The following is a 20,454-nucleotide window of genomic DNA, read 5'->3' on the forward strand; positions in this document are numbered from 1 at the left end:
GGGTCTCCTGGCTCTCAACTCAGACATTCCCCTCTCATCCCTGTGGAACAAGGGGCTCCGGGGGCCCCTCTCTGTCAGGACAGAGCGTGACGCCTTGGGGAGGGTGCCGGGGGCCCGGACCAGCTCCTAGGCAGGTGGGAGACTTCTCTATCTCAGAGGGAAAGACGGCACATTTGTCCCAGAGCAGATCCGGAGTATTTGACAAGGATGAAGGCAGAGGGATGTGAACTCGGGTCACTGTACCTGGGCTCAGGGAGGGGCTGCAGAGGTCACAGGGAAGGAGACGGTCGTCACCGTCAGAGCAACCAGGCAGTCTCCGTCTGCCCGTGGCCCTGCCCAGCCCCCCAAATGGCCTCACCAGGGCGTCCGCGACCTTCGCACCTGCTCCAGTCCCCTCGTGCTCTGTAGGAACATGACCTCCTGACTCCGGCGGCCTCCTGAGCATCAGTCCAGGATTCCCCTCATTTCCCAGCCTCCTCTGCCTGTCTGAAAGGGTGTAACTCGTTGGCCAGGCCCCAGGACATGGCAGGTTGAGGAAGCTGACGATTCGTTTCTGTAATCAAAAAGAAACACCCATCTAATGCTGCAACAATGCACTTCATTACCTGAGACCCTTTGGGGGGCGCTCCCAGACCACATCTCCTATGACCTGGAAAAGTCTAGAGCAATTCCTGCTTTGAAGTAGTATCTCTCATTTCTCGTTGTTCTTCTGGGTTCTTTCTTTTTTTTTTTTTTTTTTTTTTTTTCATCAGTTGTGTACTTGCTTGCCCATAGTTTATTTGAATGTCTGGAAACAACAATAGTAACACAATCAGGACTAGATCTTGAATTGGGTCTCAATCTAGATTGTGTCTCAATCATGTTTTTTAGCAACAACGCAATGAAAAAACAAATAGCACTTGTAATTATAAAGTTGTAATCCCCAGAGTTCTAACCACATCAAATTATAGTCATGAAGGTGGAAAAGAAATGCCCTGTGGTTTTGTTTAAGAATCTGGGTGGGTTTTTTTGTTGTGTTTTCAAATTGTAACTATTGAGTATAAATTGTTTATAACAATCTGACTCAAAGGAGATAAAATTCACACCCACAACATTTCAGGACACTCACGTAGAAACCGAAAGGGCCCTTGGGCCCAGCCAGAGCGGCCTCTGCATTCTGGGCCCGGACTCCACCCTGGAAGCGGCTGGGCCAGGCCTCCCTCACCTACGTCCCGGTGTGACAAGTCCGACCCCACCCCAGGGGAGGACGCCAGCGCTGACACCCACCTGCTGTGGCTCCGACTCGTGTCCGTTACTTCACAGCTCTGCTGGGCCCACGATCGCAGCAGAAAACCACAAAAAGGAAACTGAGGTCCTCGGGTCTCCTCCTGAAACCCCCATCTATATAGTTATGGTCTTTTACTTAGCATGTGAACCCATACTTTAATATGATTTTCAGGTAAAACCCTTTTCTTCAGCACACATTGTCCCTGTCTGACAGAACGTGGGTCGCGTGAAGAACTAGTCCAGCGGACTCCTGAGGTCCCTGCAATGGGACGTTCAGTGTGTGGACTGTTGTTGGTGCCACGCGGTTAACCCCAGATCGGCACCGAAAACACTCACCCTTTCTTCATGCCTGCTTTCACCTGTGACCCATTTCATTATTCGCCTCGGCACAACGTAAGTAGAGCAAATTGCCTGAAAACACAAAACCAGAGACAGAATTCTGTAAATGACTTTGAATCCTGGAGGAGGCTGGTGCGTGAAGGATATTTAGAGCCCGCTTGGTGATGGGTGCACTGACTGTCCCCCTCCACTAGTCCACATAATGAAGAGCAGACTTTATTGCACATATGCTTCCAAATAGTTAAATGCCAGTAACTTGAGAAATTCCATTAACCTGCAAGGATCTGTGGCCACTGGCACCATTGCACCAGCCATCGCCACCTTTACTGATGGCGGTCACGCAATCTCAGACGACGCCGAGCACGGTGGCCCGGAGGAAGAGCCGCGCTCTGCCGTTGGCCGGGTAGCCAGGCGCTGACGCGGGTTCCCTTGCCTGTTTCCAGCCAGGCACCTGCCCGGGCTCCTTCCCCGGGTGGGGGGCAGAGGGGCAGCCGCAAGCTCAGAAATGCAGCGAAAACCATTTCCTTCTCGGGACAAGTGAATTGAAGATAATCCTAAGATTTACAGTGTGAAGAATTAACTGAAGTTCCCTACAACTACAGCGTGATAGGAAGGTGCAGAGGTCATACCCATGGACCGCTGGCATGTTCTGGGCAGCCTCTCTCGTGGGTGTAGAAAGAGCCAGGCGGTGACAGGGGCGTTCTGTTTCCGTGGTTGCTCCCTCCATCGTTTCCTCCTCCCCAAGCTCTTGAGGGTGATGGGATGTGTTTCACAAGAAGTTCAGAGAAAATCACAAAAATAATAAGTCTCACCTGATGCGGTCTCTCCTCGGACTCAGCTTGGAAAATGCCCCAAGATGTTGCCTGTGCTTCCGTGTTTTCAAACGTACGTATAGATTCGTGTCACGGTCAGTCCCTCGCGGGCACAGCAGTGCTGGGCTCCAGGTGGCCAGTCACGGTGCCACGGAGACACAGCGGCCGCCTGGAGGCCTGCTTCTCCAACCACGGCCCGGGAACCTGACACGCAGTGTGTAAATTGAGAGGTGAATATAACTTTTATATTTGCAAGAATTCTGTAGAACAGGGTCGCCTTCAACTCGTATCACCTTGAACCCTGGGCCAAGGGCACGGTGCATGCTCGTCGAGTCCTTCCACAGTCTTCCCGACTGTACTCACTGGGTCAGGTTTCTGTCCTCTTGCCGCTCTTTGGGAATACATGTATCTCTGTACTAAAGAAAAATATTTGTAGGAACTATCCAGAAAAGGGACGATATTTGTTTTATACAATTAGTGACGCTCTATGACTAAGGTACGGCAAGTCTGACTTGCTGATGTTTAGAAAGATGTGTTAGATTTTTAAAATTGTGTTGATTTGCTATTGATATGTTGGTGCCCAGACCTCTTTTACCAACAAAAGTCTTTTCTGAGGGCACAGCATGAAATCCATAAAGGAGGCCCCCGGGGACACCCTGACTCAGCTGTTGGCGAACAGGTATTTTCTCCTAATCAATACACCTCATTTCCTCAGTGCATCCATAAACTTGAACAATCCTTCTTTGTTTTTTTAATCAAAGAAACAAAAAGCAGGTGTGAAAGTGGCATGGAGGTAACGAAGTCCAGTCTGAGGGCTGGCGGGGAGGGGCTCTTTAGAATCCACACATACCGTTACCTGTATTCGCAATATACCTGGCAGCAATTACGCAGCCCGGTGGAGACAGATGCGCGTCCCAAACATTCCTTGAGCGTTAAACAGGATACATTTCGGGTGAAACATAGGGCCTTTATGTAATTTTTTTTTTATTTTTTTTTCAACGTTTATTTATTTTTGGGACAGAGAGAGACAGAGCATGAACGGGGGAGGGGCAGAGAGAGAGGGAGACACAGAATCGGAAACAGGCTCGAGGCTCTGAGCCATCAGCCCAGAGCCCGACGCGGGGCTCGAACTCACAGAGCGCGAGATCGTGACCTGGCTGAAGTCGGACGCTTAACCGACTGCGCCACCCAGGCGCCCCGGGCTTTTATGTAATTTTTAACATGGCCTTCTTTCAGCAGATTTTCCTAAATGCTTTTTTGCGATTGAACATAATGCTCATTCGGGTGTTATTTCTAGCAGCTCACCAAAATTCTCCTGAGGCTGGGAGGCAGGCCAACGCAGGGGTGCACTGGTCACATTAAATGACACATCGTACGGGCCACGGTGGCACCAACTGACCTCAGTCCTGCATTTCATGGGCGTTTGGTCACTGCACACTACTCCCCCTCTCTCTCAATCCTGCTGAGACACGCATGCGGGAACCACAGCGAATTAGATTTAGCCTCTAAACTTCTGCGTGCATTCCTGTTGCCTCGCTGCATATCATAATGAATTGTCTGTAAGGTAGAAAATTCCAAATAGCTTAATTCAGCCCAAACATGTGCTTCTGATGCTGAACGCCCAGCATAGGTGGCATCGCTGCGTGAGCCCGAGGCCTTGCACTGTGCTGCCTGAGCGTCACTGCGAAAACAAACCATTTAAAAGCAATCTCTGCGAACATCTGTTTAAGAGTTGGTAACAAGCAAAGTTCATGAACTCTTAGAAAGCCTGGTAATACGATGAGTGTAATTATCATGCATCTGTTTGGGCTGTAAATAAATAAAGCGGATAAAAAATAAAAGTCACTCGTAAAATTTAGAATGAAAAATTAATATTTTAAAATTACATTTACCGCATATACTGGTTTATTTTCAGAAGAATTAAGGAAATTGATAGTTTCTAGCAAGTGCTTCCTGTGGCCTCCTGGTTTTAGAGCAGTCCGCTCGATTTGAGCCACACCGCCCGCCGAGCCGCACGCGGGACCTAAGTCCCCAGTGCGTGGTGAACAGGGTTTGACATGCCATTGACTTGCTTTCCATGCTGTTGCAACTAAACTTCAAGTTCTAGCCATTTTTTTCTTTTCTTTTCTTTTTTGTCCTTTTTTTTATTTTCTTTGCAGAAGACCATCAAATGAACTGTCACAATACTCGAATAATGCAAGACGCAGAAAAGGATGATAACAATAATGACGAGTACGATAATTACGATGAGCTGGTGGCCAAGTCCTTGTTGAACCTCGGCAAGATTGCCGAGGACGCAGCCTACCGGGCCAGGACTGAGTCGGAGATGAACAGCAACACGTCCACCAGCCTGGACGACGGCAGCGACAGGAACGAGACGCTGGGCCGGAAGAGCGAGCTGAGCCTGGATCTGGACAGCGACGTGGTCAGAGAGACGGTGGACTCCCTGAAGCTGCTCGCGCAGGGACACGGTGTGGTGCTCGCAGACAACCTCGGCGACAGGGCGTATGCGGACTCTCTGTCGCAGCAGGACAGCAGGAACATGAACTACGTGATGTTGGGCAAGCCCATGAACAACGGGCTCGTGGACAAGATGGTGGAGGAGAGCGACGAGGAGGTGTGTCTGAGCAGCCTGGAGTGCCTGAGGAATCAGTGCTTCGATCTGGCCCGGAAACTGAGCGAGACGAACCCGCAGGACCGGAGCCAGCCCCCCAACATGAACATCCGCCAGCACGCCCGTCAGGAGGACGACTTCGCGGGGAGGACGCCGGACAGGAGCTACTCCGACATGATGAACCTCATGCGGCTCGAGGAGCAGCTGAGTCCCAGGTCTAGAACTTTCTCCAGCTGTGCAAAGGAGGACGGGTATCACGAACGAGATGACGACACCACCTCCGTGAACTCGGACAGGTCTGAGGAGGTGTTTGACATGACCAAGGGGAACCTGACCCTCCTGGAGAAAGCCATCGCTCTGGAGACAGAAAGGGCGAAGGCCATGAGGGAGAAGATGGCGATGGAGGCCGGAAGGCGGGACAATGCGCGGTCCTATGAAGAGCAGTCGCCAAGACAGCTTCCCGGGGAGGAGAGAAAGCCTAAGTCCAGTGACAGCCATGTCAAAAAGCCATACTATGGTAAAGGTAATATTTCTACCTAACGTAAGTTGCCTCACGCAAGCAGGAGCTAGGGTGAAAGATGCGAGGATAGTCCACAAGCGAAGTGCGCATCGCACTAAGTCATGTCACTAATGCAGATTTCTCAGAGTTGGTTACACGATTATGTTTTGTGACTGTGTTGCTGGACAGAAAATAAAATATTTGTCTGGGAAATACACAAAGCAGCTCAATGCCCTATGATCAGAGCAGACGAGTAATATCATATTTCAGCGGGAGACGCCTGCCTCGGAAAGACAGGGCTAGCGCACACACGCATCGCGTGATAGAAACCACTAGCACGAGCCTGTGTTCTTACAAAGGAGCCACGATCTATGTGGAGTGGCAAGGGTTTACACAACAATTAGCCAATCAGGGAGGAAGCACATGTTTTATATACTGGATTGGGTAGGTGGCATCATGATTTATAAAATTATCATCAAATGGCGGTTATTGATGAACCCCCCCCATAAAAAACATCCCTGATAGAAATTGAACAGTAACAGAATGACCGATAACATAAGACAAGGGCAGTGACTGCACATTAATTATCCTAAGATAGTAAGTAATGGGAGCCATTTGCTATGCAAGGCATGGTGTATCCCAAGCTGAGATCAATAGTAGTTTCTTTAGTGTATTCATTCCCGCTCTCTGATTCCATCCCATGGTGGAAACAGTTATGGTGCTTACTTTATTATAAAACACTCAAAAAACCATCCAACGTGATAGTTTTAACAGATTTTCACTTATAAAATATATTGACACGTATCTGCATATATCTGTATGTTTAATCGTTCCCATGTGTAGCCACCATATCCACTAAGAGTATGAATACACACTGAATGAATGACTGACTTCATGTTTGCAGTAACAACCGTGTCCACTTGTGATATGAGGTGGGTCATGATTTAACCTCGTGCAGAACCTTGACGCTGTGGCTATTTCGGTTACAAGATTCTCTCAGAACTAAATAAGAAGCAATTACAAGAATGAAATTGGTAATTCCTTAAATCCTTCCATATTAGGACCAAAAACAGAACTTTTGTCTTGTATTCGATTGTATTCCTTATAAAGACTGAGTTTCCCCACCGTGGATCTGATGGTGAGGTTCAGGAATCTGGTTTGAAAACCAAACAATCAGAAAGCCTCTTTCTCCCGCTGTGACATAGGTGTGTATTCTCCTCTCAATGTGTGCACAGAACTGTGGCATCGCTGTAACCACAGCCCAACAGGGGACGAACCGTAGCCAGAGGCCCGTCGGCTTCTTGCTTTGGCAGGTGCTTGAGAGCTGACCGCCGTCTCGGGTGACGCAGGGAGAGCCTCCGGAGGGGCGGCATAGGAGGAAGGGGCTGTTTCTTAAAGGCGACAGGCTCTAGCTCAGTGCAGCATCAGGCTTGCGTTGGTGCTGTGAAGACTGGGAAACAGCACATGCGTTCATAACCGTAGTGCCATCTATCAGGACCTTTTAGTTGGACATTTGAGAGGCGGAGAGGAGCTAAACGCTTTTAGGAAGGAAGAGTGTCCTTTCTCACAGGGCGGCTCGGTGGGGCGAATACACATTGGGCTTACGTGTTAGACGTCTGCAGACCGGGTTTCACGCGGAACGGGCAGCGAGGCACGCGGCAGAGCACTGTGGGAACACGTGGGCTCCCGGGGCAGCGCACGCAATGTGTGCCCCTGGCTCCTTTGGCTTCTGTGGTTCCCTTAAGCCCAGCAGCTTTCTGTAGATTCTTACTCATTTTGCTTTGTTATTGCTATTTGGTCTTATTTTGATTTGGGCAAGAAATGGAATTCAAACCGCTGGCTTCCCTTCAACAAACGGGGCAGAGGTGGGAACAGTAAAACCCCAGATGTGCTTTTCCCTGAAATGGGGGAAGGGTTGGGGTTGGGACTTTCCAAAAGAGTCAGAAATCTTTGATTCCTGACTGGACCAGTTTCTCTAGATTTCTTCCTCCGAGCAAGGCTTGTCCACTTTCATGTGTGTCCTGCTTCATTCCCGGGTCCCTTCTCAAGATGTCTGTAGGCATGTTCAGGACCAAATCAGTAAAGCCAAGCAAGGACCCCCAGTGGGGCCGGGAGATTAATGCCCTCCTTACTAAAACGATTAATTATGTGACATTTTACCAACATAGCCAATGGACAATTCCTACAACCGTACAGCACGTCAACAATCTTCATTTCCAGCTTCTTTGTTATTTTATTGCATCAGTTCTCACTTAAACACGATCTTCTCAAAATGATTTGAATTATACATGAGTGACTCTTCCAAAATCTTGAGCTAAAACAAAAGACGTTCATCATGAAACTCCTCTACCTTTCTCCTCTTCAAGCATCCACTCGAAAGGGAGGAAGGGGAGCAAAGCTAAACCCAGCGTGCAATTTTTTTTTTTTCTAGACATCCTTGCCGGGTTTTCGGTTGAGTTACTGGCCTGTTTGCTTGCTTGGTTGTTTTGGGTTTGTCTGAATGTTTACCTTCAAGATGAATTGAGATTCCCGGAAATCAGCATGCACGGGGAGGCGATGGCGGAGGCGAGCGGCATCGAGAGGAGAGTATACCCTTGTGTCCTCCAAAACTGAAATTGTTTGAGCCACTTGTTTTTACACAGATCTGCACTTAACTGCAGAACACTCTGGAAATGTATGAAATGATAGCACTTGTTAGGAAACTGTAAGTGTACTGATGAAAGCGTCACTTAATGATGAATAGTTAAAATTTAGGTTTTTACCTTTAAAATGCTATTTATATTCAGCTTATGATCTTAAATAATGAGTATTTTGCTCTGAAACTGTTACTGTGCACTTACTATTTTATATTTGCGTTAATTAAATGATGCTGATATTATTACAACACTACCCAAAAGGCAATAAAACGCCAGGCTTTTTGATTATAGTGTAAGGGAAGCTCCAGTAAGATACTGAGAAACTGAAGCTACAACATAATTTCAGGTGTTTCAGGAAACCGTGATCTTCGACACCTGTAGGAAGTAGCTGACAGTTGCATCCAGGATACAGGCCCGTCAACAGCAGCCCCAGTTTAGCGATCCAGGACCTGAAAGATGTATTACCTAGGTTAAAATGCTAGCTTAAAAAAGGAAGGGGGGGGAGGTGAGCTTTTTATACAAGCGTAAAAGCGTTTACATATTCCTGTGACTCCTGTGTCCAAGTTCACTTGAATGACTTAAGAAGAAAGTCCATCAGAATTCAAAAAACTTGAACCAAGCATGTATTTTCTAGCTGTCCCGATTGGCCCGGTTAATCAGCCACGGATAGAAAAGTGTTACACCCCTAAAGAAATGTTAAGCACACACTCCCTGGGCCGAACCACCGTAGTCACTCTCTGTTGATGATCTGTGCAACCGGTTTTCAAAAACTGACTCAAACATAATTTTTTTGCACACTTATATTACTATTTGGTCTGAGCTTTATCTTAGAAATATTTCTGCACATTGATGAGCTGTGGTCAATTCTGGATAGAGAAATAATTTTATTAACAATAGCATTGCATTTCTGGCATCTGGCGTTCAAGTTTTGACCAAAGGTCTGCTCTGCGCCTCCCTGCAGAGAGCCAACAAGGCTGTATAAAACCATTCCCTCTTAATTTTGTGTACGCATGCACAGCATCGTAAGATCCTTCCTCTGGTTCCAAGGACAGATGAAGAAGTCAAAAGAAATGGTTGCTCCAGCAGCTTCTGAAACATTTTTTATTGCCCATCACCCCCATCGGGTGGGATTTCCACCATTCTGGTCATTTGCTTACAGTGCCTTCTAAGAGTTCAGCTTCTTTTCAGAAAAGTCTCTGAATTGGTGTGCTATGGAACATCGTTGCAAGATAAAAAAAAACAAAGATAAATTCCACCACCAGTAAAATTTTGCACCTAGTAGTGTATCCGATCAGAGCACCAGAAGAGACAGACGCTGCGCTGAGCGGTGTTTTAACGGCATTGTGCCCCCTGGTTGGATTTCACAGAGCGATTGTTGAGGGTCGCTGGGCGGTTTTGCTCTCTGAGAAGGTCACTGTCTCATCAGTATTTACGTTGATTTCTTTGAGCAACACAGCTTATCATGTAACACACGGGAAAGCAATTAATCAGGAGCTACGGTAGGGCTAGTCTTTTTTTTATCTCATAGAAAGTAAATTATTGTATGATTCATGATTGCAGTGTTTCAGGTCAAAAAAATCACCCAAAACCACAGAACTACCTACGCAAAAGTCTATGTCACAGCCTGTCCCCTGACACCTGCTTTTTTTCTTTATTTGTCAAGGTCTCTTCAGGTTGTTAATTTATCACATTTGTCTTCAATGGGTAAAGAAATTCATTCTCTTGACACCTGTTGTCGCTTTTAGATCCCTCGAGAGCAGAAAAGAAAGAGAGCAAGTGTCCCACCCCGGGGTGTGACGGAACTGGCCACGTAACCGGGCTTTACCCACATCACCGCAGTTTGTCTGGATGCCCGCACAAAGATAGGGTCCCTCCGGAAAGTAAGTCCGTGTTTCGCCAACACCCGTGGGAGCACAGCCCCGGGGATCTGTTTGTGTCACCCCACGTGCCTCTGTCATTTCCATCTCAGTGCAGCCCGACCTTGTCTCCCCGGCCCTTCCCTGTGTTGACGGGCCGCTCGGCCAGGACTGGCGGCCCCTTCGAGGCCCAGTCACTCCTGCTCCATGGTGGCCCAGGACGGCAGCTCACCAGCCGGGACTCCACTCCGCTTCCATTTCTGACTCGCTCGGGCCCTCGGGCAAGTGACTTGTCCCCTCATCTCTCAGAAATCATAGCAGTGGACTGAGATGGTCTCTAAGACCACCGCCCCCTGCAGGGCTAACCTCCTATGAGTCCCCGAGAGAAAGGTCCCAGAGCCTCCTCTCGCCCAGTTATGTAGACTTCTGTATATACGAACCCATATTTGTTTTCGTATCTTACTGCATCTTGCTTGTCCAGAGTCTGTCTCGTGTCACAGCTACCCCAACTTTTCCACACAACAAAACCTTAGCTATGGAGGCTAAAATCGGGTGGGTCTAGATCTTACGCATTCCTTTTAATGAGTTAGGTTGTGAGAGTGTGCAATTTATCTACGAACACAACTAAATTTAATTCGGGACCGAAACGGTATACGCCTTCTCTGTTTATCTTCCTCTCAGCACATAAAGTATGCCAGCTATTTAAATACAATTAGAATTGATTGCTCAGGGGAAAAGGCCCATTTTCAGAAATGACAACATGAGTTTAAGATCCCGATTTTGAGCCTAAGGTATGTGAAGGATTTTCCTCATTAGCTGAGACACAGTTTCTAGCAGGGAAAATGAAATCGCTTGGCCGACATTCGTCAGGATGACCAGGTGACGGTTCAGAGGAGTTTTTGAGGGTTGTCCCATTAAAATGGGTAACTTTGGAATTCTTGAGACACAAATCTGTCAGAACAAAGAGAAATTCAGGGTAATCGCTGAGGCTTAGAAAACGGGTTTGGCTGAACATTTTCCGATGAAATCTTTTTAGAAACTACTGTGCCTCCAGGTTTTCAAACGGCTACTGAAAGTAAGCAGCCCGTGTTTCTTGTAACGGCCTTGTGAGCAAACCTGAAGGGTATGGAAAGAAACGAATTCGAGTGCATGGCCGTGCCCGTGTGTTACATGAGCAGGGAGACAGCATGGTCTGACCGCAGCGGCTTCCTGTCTGAGCACCGTCCGTGCCGGCCTCTCCGCGCACTCCAGCCTCCCTGCCTCCCTCACTCCCTGGCGAGCCCCTGTTTCCCAGATGAGGAAAGTGGGGAGCCAATGCCCTCACCCTCTCTTCCTGGGGGATTAGCGCGGTGTCTGGCCGACCCCGATCTGCACAGGTACTAACCCGCCTGAGCAGGGAGCAGGGCTGAGTTGGAGACTCTACCTGTCGGAACCCCAAGCTTGTGTTTCTGCCGAGGCCTGGCTTTGCTGCTCCTGCCCCGGTCCCCACGAGCTGAGACACCGGGCCAGCCACGGGCCCTCCACACCCCACTTTCCTTATCCCCAGCTTGGGGCACGAGGACATCACTGGTGTCTTAGGTACAGAGAGGCTCCTGACGCGACTTTTCCCGAAGGCACACGCTTTCGCCTCCGAAGTGGAAAATCAGTTCCCTTCCGTGGCTGAAAATTCTCCACGCTACTCATTTTCACAGGAAGAGCCTACATGTAGTAGAGACGGGGGCTGCACCCCAACCGGCTGCGTGGTGTACGTGCTCCCACAGACCACGGGTCAGCCCGCACCTGGGCTCACCTCTGCCGGGAGGAGGCCGGAGGTCCGCTCGACACCCGTCTCCCAAACGCCTTCCAGAGCGTCTGTAGGAAGCTGTTTCTAAATACTTGTGTATAGTTCTTTGTAGAATCATAAAAACTTTAAAAGAAAAACATGAGACTCCTCAAAGGGCATGTCTTATTTTTTAGCTTTTAGGTGTTTTTTCCGGTTTTTCCTTGGCTAGGCTCCCCTAATCACCCTTTCCGTCCAGCCGAAGGCATTAGAGTGTCGCACACCCCAGTTTGCAGCACGCTGTGCTAGACACACGAGGACATCCCACTTTTGGGACACGGTTCTGTCCCTCCAAGAGCCCCAGCCCAGCCAAGGACAGCTGCGTGCTCAAGACAGTGGGTGACTCACACCTGAGACATCAGACTTCCCAAGGGCCCGCAGGCTTCACCGGGGTCGCACTTGAGCCGGTCCTGAGGGAGAGAGAAGGGGTCCACGGCTTGTCTGAAGGCTGTTGCGGTAGTCCACACGGGAGACCAGGCGTGATGGAGGCAGTGGCCAGGGAGGGAGGATCTGGGACAAGTTCAAGACGCGTTCTGGACACAGGCTGGCGTGCAGGAGGGGAGAGGGAGGGGGTGGGGGTGACACCGAGAACTCCCGCCTGGCACGTAAGAACGTGGACTCCAGGAGTAGATGTGATGGGGAAACAGGGCCCCATGTAACAGAAGGAACAGAGGCTCGGATTTGCCATCTTCCCTGGAAGTGCTGGGTGGCACTGCCACAGGCTGCCTGGAGGAGGGTCCAGGGTCAGGTACTCAGGCGGCGGCTCCCCAACCTCTTTTCCCAGCCATGCTGCCGGAAACCGGGAATGAAATTGCCTGGAGAGGAGACATAAAGCGGAAATGGACAGGAGCCAAAAACAGGAGTTTGGGACACGAGTGTGTAGAACGTGGGGCCGAGGAAGAGCGGATACAAGCAGCCAGGAGAGCAAGGTTGTTCTGGAAAGATCCGCACGTGTCGGGGGGCCAGACCCCGGGGTCACCAGGCTTAAGCAAAACCTGTCGCTGACATTTAAAGGAGGGCAGAGGGCGGCGGGGAAGAGCGGGAACCGTGGACGCAACACAAATCTGAGGAACATGGGGGGCGCAGCGGGGGAGGGGGCAGCAGGAGCACAGGAGGGGCTCAGGGTGGGGACAGGAGTGGGGACAGGAGGGCGACAGGGGTGGGGACAGGAGCAGGGGAGGGCAGGAGCAGGGGAGGGTAAGGGGAGCTCTTAAGTCAGGCTTAAGAGCTCACACACACCTTATAACAACCAGGCTCCTTTTTATAAATGAAGTGAGAGCGTACGAGGGATGATGGAAGGCATCTGACTTTCAGCCTCAGTCCTGGGGATACAGCAAGGGAGTGGTGGGTCCTGACGACCTGGAGGGCACTCGCCGTGACCAACGGAGCACAGGAGGGGACAGGAGCAGGACAGGAGCGGGGACAGGAGCAGGGGCAGAGCAAGGGGTGGTGGGGGTCGGGGGCGGCAGGAGCACAGGATCCTGGGACGGGAACAGGATTTGGGGCAGAAGGGGGGGCAGCAGAGGGCGGCCGTCCCCCCGACCGCTGGCTGGGGAGGGGTCCAGGCCGCACGCAGCCGGCAAGACCGAGCTGCAGACCAGCACGGAGGGGTCTGCTATCTGCCGTGAGGACCCAGCTGTGGCAAGTGTGGATAAACAGACAGGAAAGAGGACATTGGGAAGAGTGCGCGTGATGTTGTAACAGGAAGACGGGAAAACCCTACTGAATTAAGACTGATGTAGGTGAACCCAGGCCCTGGCGGGGAGTGGAGGCCTGGGGCCAGGGAGGAGCACAGAAGGAAGCCTTGGGTTGGGAGGGGGGCACCCAAGCTGGGAGACTGGACGGCGGGGGTGGGGGGGGGGAGGGGGCGGAGTCCTCGTAGACGGGGGTGGGGATGCCCTGTGCTAAGTGGGGGAGAGAAGGGGCAGGAGGAGCCTCCTTGTGCTCAGAGGACACGGTGCGGGGTTATAGGCGGGGTGGGGGTGCAGGGGTGCCCGGGGAGAAGGCCTCCTGACACCCCACCCTGGCCAGCTCCCCAGCACACGAGGAGCCTAAGGCTGACTCACCCTTGTCAGGTCGGTGCTTTCCGAGCGCTGAGCGGACGTCCAGATGACGCGGGAGCCGTGAAACCGTAAAGATGAAACCAAAATATACTCCCTTTTCGAGAAACAGGCCAGGAGTGAGGAGGCTCTCGTAGGCTCCAGTAGAACAGTGTCTTATGGGAATAGCATGTAAACGTCAGGGAAGAGAGAGATTGTTCTAGAGAAAGAGGAAAGTTGTAGAAAATAGAGAAGTAGTTCGGGCAGACTTTGCTTTCCGTGGTTCAACCGCGGGGTGAACCTCGCTGGCCGGGAAAGCGCCCCCGGTCTTGCTGCCTCGAAGCGGACGGTTGCGTGGGGGCAGGTGCTGTGGCTCAGTCCTCCTGGCTTCCCACCGGCACCTGTCACCCCCTCCCGCTTCCCCAGAGTAGCGGCCGCTCACGGAGGACCAGACAGAGGATGACATATGCAAACTGTCAGGGCCTGTTCCCGACACTTGTAAACGCAAACGCTGTGTCCCAGCAACGGGCCGCTTGACTCCTGGTGCTGCCGAACCACATCCTGCCGTGTCTCCGTGCTGACTTCACTTACTATTCTAGCTCATTCCATTGGAAGAATAACAAAATACTTGATTCTCAGATGAAAAGTCATTATTTAATCCATTTTATTTAAAAATCAGGCTTGGGTTTCTCTATTCACCGGTGACCACCTTCTTAATAAATACCATGTGATTCCAGAGAGTATAGGTGTGTCTTACAAATCACCAGTGTATGTGCCGTTACATGGCCAACCGATGTTCAGGGCTGACGCGCAGGAGATGTAGGGAGGCCCCGCTTCCCTGCCCCATCTGGAACGTTCCCCACCCCCACGGCCCCCGCCCAGCGCTCCCTGCTCTGCATGCCCACTACACTAAGGTTGAGAGAACCTTCTTCTTTCCACATGTGTGTTCCCGACCATGCCCATCACAAGTGTGTGTAGGACTGTCCATTGTGAACCAACCCAGCCTTTGTTAAAATGATCGCGTACTCGTATCCGGACCATTTCTGTGTTTTAACGCTGGGCTGTCTTCTCTGCCTCTTCCTTGTCAAGTTCTTGCCATGCATGAGAATGTTCTCAAGTGTCCTACTCCGGGCTGCACAGGGCGAGGGCATGTAAATAGCAACAGAAACTCGCACAGAAGGTAAGCAAAGCGTCCTGCGCCCCACGCTGCGGGGAAGGTGGCTCCCTGACAGCCCCATCCCCGTCCCTCGGGAGGGAGTGCGCCCCTGCACCCCTCCCCCTCCTGGGTCGCTCTCTGGGAGCGGAGGGTACTGGTGCATGGTGCATGGGGAAGCAAATCCGGAGAACCGTTTTCGAAGCGTGGACTTTTTTACTTGTTCCGCTCATTCGTCCTGCGTCCTCTAGAAGGCGCCCTCCTTGGTGTGAGGAACGGATCCACAACCCTCTGTGGGGAACGCTCAGCTACCCTCGCAGGTGGGGAGAAGCTCTCCTGTGCGCACCGTGCAGGGAAGGGTTCCAGCGCACCAAGGCTGGGGGGTCTGCGACCCAACTGAGTTGCCCCTAAAACTCTGCCGAAACCCCAGTCATCAGTGTGGACACGGTGTGGACAGAAAACACTAGCAAGTGTCCAAAAGCGCTAGTTGGGGGGCATTTGGCACGACCGTGAGCCAGGTACGTAGGCGTACCCGGAATCACACTTTTGCTCTGACAAGTTCCAATTCTCTTTCCTCCCCTGTTCTGACTTTTACCAAGTTGCTCATGATATTCAGATCATATCAAATACTTCTTTATCAATAGCGGAGTGATTCTGTTACGGTCCGCCTCATGGCCTATACTTTCAGCTTCAAAAGCGCACGTAAAATTATGCCTAAGTGGAGGAAACGGTTATGAGTTTCATCTTAATCTCTGCTTGCCTGACTGGTAAATGTTGTTACTTGTGTGAAGTTTACCATGAAACCAATCACGACCCTGTGCCCCTCAGAGATCCTCCAGGACTCAGTCTGCCGAAGAAAGGGATGATCAGTAGGTCGGTTCAGTTCACGCCGAGCACTGTTCCATATGGTCTTTACAATATCAGCCCCCTCCTCAAACCTGGGCAGGGCCGTGTATTTTTGAGACGTGACGCACACGTGGGGTGAGCGTCCGCACATGTGTGTAGATATATATACAGACACACAAAGAATAGACACCGTGAGTTCACGAGGAAAAAGCCCAAACACAAGAGAGCCAACCTGCCGTCTCTTCCATGAGCATTTAGTTCCAAAACCCACTTAACGGTGGTCCTAGAGACTATCCTGCTTCCTCCCCAATGCCATTCGTCCCCCGGGGAGGGCGTGAACGAGCTGGTCAGTGACAAGCCAGAGCGCTGTGGTCGGTGGCGCTCACGGGGTCAGCCGAGAGCTCGCCTTCTGGTGCCGGTCAGAGACCTGCCGTTCTTGGGCTCATCCGGCCCAGACGGCTAGATCCTCGTCTCCAGAAACATCCCGGAATGGAATCTGTGTCTGAAATTTCAACTCGCTCCTGTACTCTTGAATGACACGGAACTTGGCTTGCTGTCACTGGAAAGGATTGCGTGCCCTTGGTGCACGGCCTGGCCCTCAGCACCGTCCACCGGAGACCCAGAGGAGCCCGTGCAAGGTGCAGCCGCAGGTGTTGCTCTCTAACCCGTCCCATCAGGAAATCCCACGGCAGGTGTGGGAACCCGCGCTGGAGCCTTCTCGCGCCGACCAGGGGAGAGGGGGAGGTGGTCACGGGGTCAGTGTGCCGTGAAGCCGCTGGAGGAGACAGCTCAGCCCCCTCTCTGTCCTTGCAGCCTCTCTGGATGTCCTATTGCTGCCGCGGAGAAACTGGCAAAGGCCCAGGAGAAGCACCAGAGCTGCGATGTGTCCAAGTCCAACCAGGCCTCAGACCGCGTGCTAAGGTACCAGATGCCGAGCGCGTCGCCTCGTGAGAGCCGCGCGTGCCCAGCACGCCAGGGCGTGTGGGGGTCCGGACCGGGCAGGCGGGCTCACGCCGCGGCAGGCGGGCGCGCGGTCCCCGGTGCGGGTAAAAGAGCCGAGCCCCCGGCCCACCCCTCGCCCGCAGGGCTGTGTGAGGGCAGGGGGTCGCTTCGGTGGTCGGGGCCTCCGTCCGCCTGCTGTCGGTGGACAGGGTTGGTTCTGGTTTTCTTTCCGGCCTTGAAAGTATTCGGTGATTCTCTGAATGTGGGGGGAGGGAGGGGAGCTCTACACGTGAATGAGACAGTCACCCGAAGTGGTTTTATCTTAATGTGGACGAGAGGGCGGGAGGCCAGCCCGCAGCCCGGCGCCCCTCCCGGTGGGTGCGGAAGCCGTTCTCCGCACGGGAGCCCTCGGGGGGCCTTCTACCCTCAGCCACCCGACTGAGAACCCGAGAGCGGCCAAGCGACTCACGTGAACCCGCTCAGTCCCTGACGGTCCAAGCAGGAAGACCTCACAGATCACCTGGTCGAGCCCACTGTTTTCTTTTGTGATTTTTTAATGTTTATGTATTTTGAGAGAGAGAGAGAGAGAGAGAGAGAGAGCAGAAGCGGGGGAGGTGCAGAGAGAGGGGGAGAGAGAGAATCCCAAGCAGGCTCCGTGCCGTCAGCACAGAGCCCGACGCGGGGCTCGAACTCACAGACCGTGAGACCATGACTGGAGCCAAAGTCTGACGTTCAACCAACTGAGCCCCCCCACCCAGGCGCCCCCACCCACTGTTTTCTTAAGTTTAGAAAAGGATTCTCGGGAGGGGGTGGAGAGAGAAAACTTCATCCCAGGCAGGACCCACCCACCAGCTCATTTCTACTTGCCCCCCGCACACCCCGGGCTGCGTGGCCATCGTCGGGGATTCCGACTCTTCATTGGACGTGGTAGTGGGAACACGCCCCGTGTCCTTACAAAGGCGGCCCTGGTGGCCGTGGTGGCTTCAGACCTTCTCCAGTGGGAGGTCACTGGCACAGAAAACAGGCACTCCCTCGGAGGCATTTAGGTTGGTTCCAAGTCTTGCTGTTAAAGAGGACGCAGTACGTTCGTGCGCATGTGTGCTCACGCACACACACACACACACACACACACACACACAGTTTTGATTCTGTTCAATTACCAATTCTTTCTTTGGGATAAATCACCTGGAAAAAAATCACTGTTCAAATGGCCTGAGCACCTGCTTGGTTTTGTTGTGTATTATTTTGAAGCATTCTGAAGGGATTTTACCACAGTCGTTAAACACCCTTTTGTCCCTCAATAGAAAAGTTAAAGTCTTTATGGAAAATGAGAAATACTGAAATAGACAAAAATAAGAAAAATAAAAATCATTTATAATCCCGCTATTTAGAGACAAGCCCTCCATAAATGTTGGTGTGCATCCTTCTAGACCTCTCCGTGTGCCCTCTTCCCAGAACGTAAAGCAGACAGGGGGTGAATGGCTGCCCCCTCGGGCCCCGTCCTCCTGAGGAGATGACTGTGGGCCACAAATGGTGCACCTGTAGGCTTTCTCTACATGCCCAGGCTGGGCCTGGTGAGGAGGGGCCACAGAGGGAAGGACCCTCAGCCACCATAGCGGGAGGCACCGGGGAGCCAGCCCGGGCCGTGGGGACTGGGGGCTCTCTCCGGAGGAGTTAACTCCAGGCTGGCGAATGGGCCAGGCCTCCGGGCTCCCCGTGCTCCCCAGCTCCCGACGGCTCACCGCAGGCACTGACGTCCCAGTTAGGAACATGATCTGGGGGACCTGGTTCCCGGGTGGGCCACCTTTGCGTTCCCCGTGGTGTCTCCATGCGGGGATGCTCACTCGGTGGGCGAGGGAAGAGACAGGAAGGGAGGAAAGAGATCGCTTAAACCTACACTTATGTAGCTAAGAGTTGAAAAGTCTTCATGCAGGGTGTCCAACAGGAAGGCTTAGTGTTTCCAGTTCTGTCCCAGTTTTCCACTCCCCGGCCGCGGAGGCCGGCCTCCGTCACAGCCTCTGTCCATCACCAAGTGCCACCTTCTCTCCGATGCCTCTGCTCCAAGCGCCGCTGCTTCTGAGCTGGGCCTAGACTTTTGAAGGTTTGGGGACCATGCTTCCCCGCCTTGCCCCCTAGGCAGAGCAGATTCCCCCTGGCCCCATGCTACCCGCCTCCTGAGAGCCCCCAGTGATGCTGTCGCCGCACCTGCCTCTCCCCTCTCACCCCTGCACTTGTGCCCCTGGACCACTTACCCACCTAGACAGCTGACCTCACACCTCGACTCGTAAACTAATGTCACACTCTGCCTGCTCTTGGAAGACAAGGCCACGAGTTTTATTCACTTCTGCACCTCCACGTGTTACCTGGAAAAGGGCCTCCAATAACAGGCGTTCAACGAATCACCACATTATTTCGTTAATTTGACGAGAAGACGCTGAATTAATGAAACCAAAATAAATGTGTTGATGATCTGGTAAAATACTAGCATGATGGGGGGCTGAGTGAAGAATGCAAGGAGTCCTCTGCACAACTTGCCTGTAAATCTGAAGTGATTTCCCAAAACAGTTTAAAAATCCCACCCATGAGATCAGGAAATAAGTGAGCACACACACGCACGCACACGCACAGCACAAGGCAGAATAGTAATGAGCGTATGGAACTGAGTGTTCCTCCATTTAAATACTTCATTCGAGAGTCTGGAAAGCTGAACGACTACCCATAAAAGCACGGGAGGCACAGGCTGGTGTTTGTCAAAACACATCACATGTTCTGTTTTAACATCCAGTTTTGCGTCAGCCCATGTCCCTAAGGGTATGTCTCTAATTTCCGCTTATTCTTTTTCTTAAATGTTTTTTTTAATTTTTTTTTAATGTTTATTTATTTATTTTTGAGACAGAGCATGAACAGGGGAGGGTCAGAGAGAAAAGGAGGCACAGAATCTGAAACAGGCTCCAGGCTCTGAGCTGTCAGCACAGAGCCCGACACGGGGCTCAAACTCACAGACCACGAGATCATGACCTGAGCCGAAGTCGGCCGCTTAACCGACTGAGCCACCCAGGCGCCCCTCTTTTTCTTAAATGTTTATTTATTTTTTGAGAGACAGAGACAGAGCATGAGCGGGGGAGGGGCAGAGAGCGAGGGAGACACAGGATCGGAAGCAGGCTCCAGGCTCCGAGCTGGCAGCACAGAGCCCGACGTGGGGCTCGAACTCATGCGCCGTGAGATCACGACCTGAGCCGAAGTCGGATGCTTAACCGACTGAGCCACCCAGGTGCCCCTGTGCCCAATATTTTAAAAGATAAAGATGAAGCTTATCAAAAAACTTGTAATAGCTTAGTCTTTGAGCAAATAGTACCCTTTCACCTCATATTTCCCTGATTTCTTCTTTTTTAAAAATGCTTGTTTTTATTTTTGAGAGACGGCGGGGGGGGGGGCGGAGAGAGGAGAGAGAGAGAGCACAAGCGGGGAAGGGGAAGAGAAAGAGGGAGACAGAGGGTCCGAAGCAGGCTCTGCACTGACAGCAGTGAGCCCAATGCGGGGCTCGAACTCACGGGCTGTGAGATCACGACCTGAGCCGAAGTCAGATGCCCAACTGAGCCCCCCAGGCGCCCCTCCGCTTATTCCTTTGAGGAA

General features: G+C 51.8%; 1 protein-coding gene across 15 annotated transcripts in view; it reads left to right on the forward strand.

Annotated features, from left to right (window-relative positions):
- The window catches only part of MYT1L (myelin transcription factor 1 like), a 427,126-nt gene that overhangs the window by 327,982 nt on the left and 78,690 nt on the right, over nucleotides 1–20,454 (forward strand). For 11 of the 15 annotated variants that reach the window (XM_045055040.1, XM_045055043.1, XM_019827991.3 and 8 more), the window contains exons 10-13: nucleotides 4,577–5,554; nucleotides 9,912–10,046; nucleotides 14,970–15,060; nucleotides 16,693–16,800. In XM_045055040.1, coding sequence (XP_044910975.1) covers nucleotides 4,577–5,554; nucleotides 9,912–10,046; nucleotides 14,970–15,060; nucleotides 16,693–16,800 — 1,312 coding nt within the window. The remainder of the gene's footprint in view (nucleotides 1–4,576; nucleotides 5,555–9,911; nucleotides 10,047–14,969; nucleotides 15,061–16,692; nucleotides 16,801–20,454) is intronic. The other 4 variants (XM_045055041.1, XM_045055042.1, XM_019827987.3 and 1 more) reach the window with 1 other exon arrangement.

Source organism: Felis catus, chromosome A3 (genome assembly GCF_018350175.1).
Source record: "Felis catus isolate Fca126 chromosome A3, F.catus_Fca126_mat1.0, whole genome shotgun sequence".
NCBI lineage: Eukaryota > Metazoa > Chordata > Mammalia > Carnivora > Felidae > Felis > Felis catus.